The sequence below is a fragment of the Bison bison genome, unplaced genomic scaffold (genome assembly GCF_000754665.1).
Source record: "Bison bison bison isolate TAMUID 2011002044 unplaced genomic scaffold, Bison_UMD1.0 scf7180017864032, whole genome shotgun sequence".
NCBI classification, from domain to species: Eukaryota; Metazoa; Chordata; class Mammalia; order Artiodactyla; family Bovidae; genus Bison; species Bison bison.
Window position 1 is genome coordinate 3,617,099 of NW_011494604.1, and position 9,590 is coordinate 3,626,688.

At 39.8% G+C, this 9,590-nt stretch overlaps 1 protein-coding gene across 1 annotated transcript in view; it reads right to left on the reverse strand.

The window, feature by feature from the left end:
• Positions 1-4,342: 4,342 nt before the first annotated feature.
• OSBPL11 (oxysterol binding protein-like 11) overlaps positions 4,343-9,590 on the reverse strand; it is a 92,126-nt gene continuing 86,878 nt past the window's right edge. The window contains exon 13 of the mRNA XM_010834293.1: positions 4,343-6,055. Within this exon, the coding sequence (XP_010832595.1) occupies positions 5,990-6,055 (66 nt within the window). The 3' untranslated portion in view covers positions 4,343-5,989. The remainder of the gene's footprint in view (positions 6,056-9,590) is intronic.

Here is a 9,590-nt window from a genome sequence, read left to right on the forward strand (position 1 = left end):
TCTATTGAGTGGTTAATTTGAACTATCATATTTTAAATTTCCAAGACCAGTGCCTGTTCTCTGAACAGTCCATTTTTAAAAAATAGCATTTTGTTCATGTTTCATAGAAGCAAAACCATCTAAAGATTTATTTTTTTCTCAAGTAATTTCCCTAAACTTCCTAAATTATTTCCTTCCTCTAATTTCCCTTCTCCTGTTTGCTTTGATCTCTTTATGTTGGAAGCTTTCCTGAAATGTCTGCTGAACCTTAGCTATTAAAATGAAGTGTGATGTTGTGTGTGTGTGTGTGTATATATATAGTGTGGAGGAACACAGATGTGTGTAGTGTGTTGGAGAGAGGGTAGAAAGTAATGCTGAAGGAGCTGGCTTTACTAACAGAGTTGTCAGCTGAGCTTTTTGTTGGTGGACCCTTTTAATTTATCATAGGACTTTTTGTTTTCTGGAGTTTTACTCCAGAAAATGTATCTTTTAATCTCTCACCTAAGGGTTTAAGTCTGACTGCCAACATTTTGGGAATGGGATAGAGGAAGGGGCTGAAAGGTCTCACTTTTACTAACTTGTTCTGTTTTTCATTTTAATAATTTATTTGTGTTCTTGAATTGGGAACCTCTCTGGTTAAATCTCTCCAAGTCTTTTGTAGGGATGAACAAGGATAAGTCACCTGGATGCATTGTTTGGAGCTTCATATGCAGACTTTAAACCAACCTTCTTGATTTCGTCTCAGTGCTCAACTCTGCCTTCCACATTACGGAGGTATCTGAGTTTTGGAAAGACTAATACATAGCCTTGCCTGTGTCAACATACCATTTTCAGGAATTAAGTTTTAGTTTCTTCCCTCATCTGTGAGGATACAGAGAGTATTTACCATATCTGAGTCCAGTGCATCAATCAGCTCTAAAAGGAATACTCAGATGTTTGTTGAATGAATGAAACTCTAGCTAAGTGACCTGAAGTGAGCACTAAACTCTCTGAGCAATAATTTCTTCATCTGTACAGTATGAACACCCATCCCTGAGTTTACAACTTCACAGGGTTGTTTGAACATTAAGTGAAAATGTTTTGTAAGAATTTCCTTTGCAATTTGGTTTTTGGACCAAATAGGAATTTTTGTTGTTGTTGTTTATGCCACTAGAATATATATTTTATTAGAATTTTCATGTGTATGAGCTTTGTCTTTCCTATCCCCCATATGGTAAAATCTGGAGAAGGGAATGGCAGTCCACTCCAGTATTCTTGCCTGGAGAATTCCATGGACAGAGAAGCCCGGCAGGCTACAGTCCATGGGGTCGCAAAGAGTCGAACATGACTGAGTGACTAACACACACGTGGTAGAATCATCTTATATAACTTTTCTACTATCTCTGGTAAATCATCACTCAGTTTCCAGTCACTGTAACAGCTAAAAAGAATCTCTCCAAAGTGTAGATTCTGGAATAATCACACCAATTTGCCTTTCTACGGGAACACATTGAATAGAAGTTAGCTTTCATCTTAAGGCAATATTTTTAACAAAATTTCAGACTTACCAAAGTAATTAATAAATCTTAAGAATCCATCTAGACAGAATATTAAAAAGCAAAGACATTATTTTGCCCACAAAGGTCCATCTAGTTAAGGCTATGGTTTTTCCAGTAGTCATGTATGGATGTGAGAATTGAACTATAAAGAAAGCTGAGCGCCAAAGAACTGATGCTTTTGAACTGTGGTGTTGGAGAAGACTCTTGAGAGTCCCTTGGACTGCAAGGAGATACAACCACTCCATCCTAAAGGAGATCAGTCCTGAATATTCATTGCAAGGACTGATATTGAAGTTGAAACTCCAACACCTTGGCCACCTGATGCGAAGAGCTGACTCATTTGAAAAGACCCTGATTCTGGGAAAGATTGAAGGTGGGAGGAGAAGTGGGTGACAGAGGATGAGATGGTTGGATGGCATCACCGACTCAATGGACATGAGTTTGAGTAAACTCTGGGAGTTGGTGATGGACAGGGAAGCCTGGCGTGCTGCAGTCCATGGGGTCGTAAAGAGTCAGACATGACTAAGCGACTGAACTGAAGAATCCATCTGTAGAAGTTGGTTCATCAAGTATCAGATATTTACAGTGAGAGTAATATATGAGGATTATGGAGTGAGGAACTCAATACTTTTTTCTTATTTTTAGTGACAAGTAGGTATTACAGTTGATGGTTACAACTTGCAGAGTTCAGTGAATCAACATATAGCTGCCATACCTCACCCAATACATAACCTAAAAGTCAGAATACCTACTTTTTGTCACTTCCAGTCTTGGACTTCTTAACACACAATTTCTCATAGCCAGAACCAAAGTGTATATTTAAAACTTTGGCCCAAAAGACAGACACAATTGCTACAAAAACTGCTTCCCTGACCAATTAAGAAGGTGTAGACTAAAAGAACAAAACAAAAACCAGAAGAGGCCTCTACCTCTTGTTAGGTGAGTAAGCTGCAGTAGATGTCAAGAAAAGGACAGGGACTTCCCTTGTGGTATAGTGGATAAGAATCTGCCTGGTGATGCAGGGGACACGGGTTTGATCCCTGGTCCAGGAAGGTCCTACATCCTGCAGAACAACGAAGCCTCTGTGTCACAACCACTGAGTCCGAGCTCTAGAGCTCACGAGCAGCAGCCCACGTGCTCAACTATGGAAGACCGTGCATCTAGAGCCTGTGCTCTACAACAAGAGAAGTCACTGCAACGAGAAGCCCGGGCGTCACAATGAGTAGTAGTGCCCATTTGCCCCAAGTAGAGAAAGTCCATGCACAGCCACGGAGATGGAGAGAAACCAAAAATAAATAAATAAATGAATAATATATTTTAAAAAGGGACTCATAGGTTATTATTATTTTTTAAAAGGACAAGGTAAAACAGTTACCCTAAAGTGGTATTACTTCACTTCTGTCAACATGGGGAGATTTCAATTACTTTAAATGTATTTTTAGCAAGAATTTAAAAAATCCTATTTCAGTAATTCTTAAAATGGTTCAAAAATTCAAAGAAATAAATGAGCATTCAAATGGTTCAAAGAACAAAATAAAAACTTCTATTCCAATTTACTTAAGTAGTAAAATTAAAATATTTCATTAAAAAAAAAACACACAACTAAGTTTACTCCCTTATCTTCCCAAAAGATTCCTGAAGGTAAGGATTTAAAATCAATGTCCTGGGCGTCCTTGGTGGCTCAGTGGTAAAGAATCTACCTGCCAGTGTAGGAGATGTGGGTTCAATCCCTGATTTGGGAAGATCCCACACACCGTGGAGCAACTAAGCTCCTGTGGCACAACTGCTGAGCCTGCATTCAAGCCCGGCAGCCACAACTACTGAGCCACTACTGAAGCCTGTACACCCTGAAGCCCATGCTCTACAATGAGAGGCCACTGCAAACCGCAACTAGAGAGTAGCCCCTGCTCTCTGCAACCAGACAAAAACCCACCCAGCAATGAAGATCCAGGATAGACAAAAATAAATAAATAATTTTTAAAAAAGTACACATCATTCTCAAATCCAAAAGAGAGGATATATGTATGTACACATATACACAGATATACGTATGTGTACATATATATATATATATATATATGTACAGCTGACTCATTTTGCTGTACAGCACATTGTAAAACATCTAATTCCAATAAAAAAAATAAAAGATGCAGAAGGAAATGGCAACCCACCCCAGTAAGCTTGCCTGGAAAACACCATGGACAGAGGAGCCTGGCAGGCTACAGTCCGTGGCGTTGCAAGAATCAGACACAACTTAGTGACTAAACCATCTACCACCACAAAGTGAATACATGCCTAGAGATAACATGTGAAAAGGATATTTGCCATATATTAGCTAGTTTCTTCGGAGAAGGCAATGGCACTCCACTCCAGTACTCTTGCCTAGAAAATCCCATGGATGGAGGAGCCTGATAGGCTGCAGTCCATGGGGTCGCTAAGAGTCGGACACGACTGAGTGACTTCACTTTCACTTTCCACTTTCATGCATTGGAGAAGGAAATGGCGACCCGCTCCAGTGTTCTTGCCTGGAGAATCCCAGGGGTGGGGCAGCCCGTCTATGGGGTCGCACAGAGTCCGACATGACTGAAGTGACTTAGCAGCAGCAGCTAGTTTCTTTGGGGGAGGGTGGGAGTCAAGGAAGACTTGGGTTATTTTTTCATCAACTTCCATTTTATACTTATTTATAATGACCATTATTTTTACTAATACTGTAGAACTATGAAAAATGAATAAAATACTAAAAGTTTCATGTAAAAAAATAAAATAAATGCCCTTCTCAAATGAATAGAGCAATAACTTCAACTTTCTATTTCTCTCCACTCATAAAATAGACAAAGGCATCACTGTTGTCCAGTTTTATTATTTTTTAATCTTTCCAACACATGAACTATAATTCATTTTGAGATTTTTTTCAGTGCATTTCACAGCAAATATGAACAAGGGAATCATTAAAATGGTTGTACATAAACCAATTATTTTCTTACAACTTACAATTTGTTGAAAAAATTATTTTGCTGTTTTCATTCTATTAACCCCCTTCAATAAAACACAATTTATCAGCGCACAAAGCTTAAACATCTTATGTTGATGCAACAGATACAGCTACCTACAATGGCTGATGAATAATAGCTATATGTTACACACACTGATTGGAAGACCACATCAGGAGAAACAGAGTAAGGCACCACTCTTGAAAAATTAAGGTAGCTTGCAGTAAAACAAGTGTTGAGTACCATAAGCAGGTGCTCAATAAATACTTGAATGAATGACGAAAGCCATAATTAGCACTATTCTTTTGTCAGTAATTCTTTAACCTCAATAAAATACTTTAAAAAAAAAAAAAAGATTTGTACCTGAATACAACTTCCTGATACCTTTTTTCCTGGTATCTTTTTTATTTCATACTCTTTCTTCAGCATTTTAGTTTCCTTGAAAAGAAAGCAAAACCATACCATACATGCACTTAGTCACATATTAAAATTCTGAATTACTGACAAATAGGAATAGTTGTTTTAAATTTTGAGTGAACGGAGGTAAAATAAAGCATACTTATCCAGAGGGATAGCACATAATACTGGATATTAATCTACAAATGAAAAAAAGATAAGGAAAACAGTAACAGTTTTATTTTTAAATATTTGCTATGTTCTTTAATGCCTCAGTTCTTGAGAAAGGCCAAAATCTCATCATGTTGACATGAACACATTTTAAAAAATTGTCTCTCAAGTATAATATTTAATAAAACTAGGTATTGAAAAATGTTCTGAAATTTTTCAAGTCAGTGTTGTTTTCAAGTATATTAAAATGCTCAGAAGAAAAAATTCTCCATGGTTATAATTCTAATCAATTTATAAATATACTTTTTAAAAGAGAGTTCCAACAGAGGTGGATAATGGATAAGTTCCTCAGACACAGGCACACAGTTTCTTTGAAGGAACAGAATGCCTTGTTATGACAACCTGGTTGATTTTTTTTTAACACTGATTTCAGGCACAATGGCTGAAGCCACTTCTGGGTCATCTTCCTCCTCCTCTTGGTTTGTTGTAAGAGTAGCGAATACTTCAGCTACTAACAGAAAGCAAAGCACAAACTCTAAAAGAGACTTCAATTTTCACTATAAAGAAATTAAAATCACTGAGTTCTCACTGTTGTGTTTATCTGCTGCCCCCATGCAAAAACAGGGGATTCAATCTGGAGCAGAAACTGGGTAAGAGATTAATCATCTAATAATTCAGGTGAAAGGTTTTCAGATGATATTGCTCATATCACATGAACAGCTTGGTGAGAAGTCCACCGTGCTTCTTCAACACTTTGGTCGTGCTGCAGCTCTACGGTGCCCTATCGGTACATTCGTGTGTGATTAGCTTCAGTCTGTGCAATCAGGAAGCAGGTCACTCAGTGCAATGACTCCATACTGGGAGGGTTTAGGGTAAACAGAGAAGTTCATTTAGTTGAGTCTTAGATAGTATATGTCACTCTGCTGGTTGTGTTGTTGGAATTATTTTCCAAAGGGGTTTGTGATAAACCCAGCCATCTCCCTGAAACAAGCAGAAAAACAAATTAAAGAACCATTCCTCTAGTATTTTCAGAATCAGTAACCAAAACTAGATGCCATGCTTTTACTGAAATGGAATTCTATTTTCACATTTAAACACAAAAGTTTTTAAAGAAAAGATCTCTTTTGCTTAAGACATCAGAAAGTATGTGTGGTTTAGCTAGGATTAGGTGAGAAGTTCTGGTCTGGGAAGACCTAGTTTGTGCTCCACGTGGAAGTCATCTGTAGCAATTCTGCTACTTTTGCCAAGATGCTTCAGACAGCCTCACCCATGGAGTGACAGGCAGCAGGTGGAGCACGAAAAACGGTCACCAAGGTACCAGCTGTTCTCTACATGGCAAATGGCATTCTAGTAGCTGAGTATTGTTTTCTAGTTCTTTCCTGACTCTACCCCTTAGCTTTCCCTGGTTTCTGTGAACAGGAGGTTACCAAAAGGAGATAAAGTCAGTCAAAGAGTTTACTAAAGACAAGAGAAGACCAAGTGAGGAAAAAAGTGCCATCAAGAATGCGTGAAACAGCATACTGGGGTAAAAGCAGAGCTGAGGTCACAGTAGCTAAGACTGAAATTTAGTGTTTCTGCAATGAGGTTGCTGCTGCTGCTGCTAAGTCACTTCAGTCGTGTCTGACTCTGTGCAACCCCACAGATGGCAGCCCACCAGGCTCCCCCGTCCCTGGGATTCTCCAGGCAAGAGTACTGGAGTGGGGTGCCATTTCCTTCTCCAGTGCATGAAAGTGAAAAGTGAAAGTGAAGTCGCTCAGTCGTGTCCGACTCTTAGTGACCCCATGGACTGCAGCCTACGAGGCTCCTCCACCCATGGGATTTTCCAGGCAAGAGTACTGGAGTGGGGTGCCATTGCCTTCTCCGGCAATGAGGTTAGGTAAGTCAGATTTGAACCTCTGTCCATAATCCCTATATCGACTTCAATATATTTGCATTAAATTAAAAATATATATATATTTACAATACTCTGTCCCAAAAATAACTTATGGTCAGCAATTATGTGGCTCATAGTGACAAGACTCTCAAGTTAAGACTCCTTTGTCTCCAGTTTTGCCTCAGCCTTCTAGGCCTGCTGAACTCTGTTTTAGCCAAAAAAAAATCCCCATGAACCAGTTTATCAAGAATCCTCTCATCTTTGATATCCAATGAAACTCCTCTCCTCCCACCTTTGATCTAATCACAGCCTCCCTCGATCCACCATCACCGACATGTGACCAAGGTCTCTTGGTAATTTTCCATCCACTCCCTCATCGTACATGCGGGGTATAACTCCTACTTAGCCCCATATTCAGTGTTGAATTCAATCTTCCTCCTCTATTGCAATATTCTGATGTCATTTAATCACATTACAGAATGCTAGGTTTACAAGTTAACCTGTGCCATCTGACCATCTCATTTCAAAGAGAAAATGGAGGCTCTGAGAAGTGAAATGAACAGCCCAAATTCACCCAGGAAGGGACAGAGTTCTTTCCAGTACCACTTTTGTATATCTACTTACACTTAAAAATAATAATTTTATTTATCTATTTTTATTTTTGGCTGTGACAGATCTTTGTTGCTGCATGGGCTTTTCTCCAGTTGTGGTGCCCAGGCTTCTCACTGTGGTGGCTTCTCTTGTTGTGGCATTTGGGGTCTAGGGTGCATGGGCTTCAGCAGTTGTGGCACCCACCATGGGCTCCATTGTTGTGGATCCAAGGCTCTAGAGCACAGGCTCAATAGTTGTGGTGCACAGGCTTAGCTGCTCTGTGACATGTGGGATCTTCCAGATGAGAGATAGAACCTGTGTCTCCTGCATTGGCAGGTGGATTCTTTACCACTGAGCCACCACGGAAGTTTAGCACCTACCTACATTTTACAGGTGAGGAAACTGAAGTGAGAAATGGTAAATAAACTATCCAAGGTATGAGCTGGAGTGGAAACTTAGCACATCTGACTCCAATATGGCCCACTATTCTGTAAAAGTCTTCCTGTTTGCATTTATACACATCTTAAGAAATTTTAAACATCCATTTAAGAGGATACAGATTCTGATGGATGTGTATAATCACAAAAGGGAGGAAACAGAAGATCTAATTTATTTTCTTGGGCTCGAAAATCACTGCAGACAGTGACTGCTGCCACGAAATTAAAAGATGCTTGCTCCTTGGAAGAAAAGCTATGACAAACCTAGACAGCATATTAAAAAGCAGAGACATCCCTGCAGAAGGGAATGGCAACCCACTCCAGTATTCTCGGCTGGAGAATCCCATGGACAGAGGAGCATAATGGGCTATACTCCATGGCACTGCAAAGAGTTGGGGAAAAAAAGCAAAAAAAAAAAGCAGAGACATCACTTTAGACATCACTTTGCCGACAAAGGTCCATAGCGTCAAAGCTATGGTTTTTCCAGTAGTCATGTACGGATATGAGAGTTGGACTATAAAAGAAGGCTGAGCACCAAAGAATTGATGCTTTCGAACTGTTGTGCTGGAGAAGACTCTTGAGAGTCCCTTGGACTGCAAGGAGATCAAACCAGTCAATCCTGAAGCAAATCAACCCGGAATATTCATTGGAAGGACTGATGCTAAAGCTGAAGCTCCAATACTTTGGCCACCTGTTGTGAAGAGCTGACTCATTAGAAACACCCTGATGCTGGGAAAGACTGAGGGCAGGAAGAAGGGGACAAGAGAGGACGAGATGGTTGGATGGCATCACTGATTCAATGGACATGAATTTGAGCAAACTCCAAGAGATAGTAAAGGATAGGGAAGCCTTGCGTACTGCAATCCATAGGGTCACAAAGAGGTGGACATGACTAAGCGACTGAACAAAGGCAAAGAAGATCTAATAAACTAAATGTCAATGAAAAATGGCTAGGAAAAAAGGGTGGGTATTACCAAATGATTCTAGAAACACTTAAGTTCACCTATACTTTCTCAGATTACTCTCTCTCCTTGTTCTATACCAAGAGACTCTATTCTATACTCCATCTAAAGCCAATTTCAAACTGGTCTGTAATTGGTCTGACAGCAATAATGAAAGTACAAAACAAATGAAAAGGCTCTTGTTACTCATAACAATATGAATGAAACACCTACTATGTATCTAGCATTCTGTTTAGGACCACAGGAAGACAAAACAGACTTATCAGTAATATGATTTTTCTTAGCAAAGAGCCATACCTGATGGCAAGAACTCCAAAGTTGTTATGAACCTTGGGGTACCAGCTTCAGCTAGTTCATCAGCCTCATTTATACTCTGCAGTGCTTCTCACAGCACAAGCCATGGTCCTGTCATACACAGGATGTGACTTGACTGTTCCATGAGCTTCAGTTCAGTTCAGTTGCTCAGTTGTGTCTGACTCTTTGCAACCCCATGAACCACAGCCCGCTGGATCTCCCTGTCCATCACCAACTTTCAGAGTTTACTCAAACTCATGTCCATTGAGTCAGTGATGCCACCCAACCATCTCATCCTGTGTCGTCCCCTTCTCCTCCCACCTTCAATCTTTCCCAGCATCAGGGTCTTTTCAAATGAG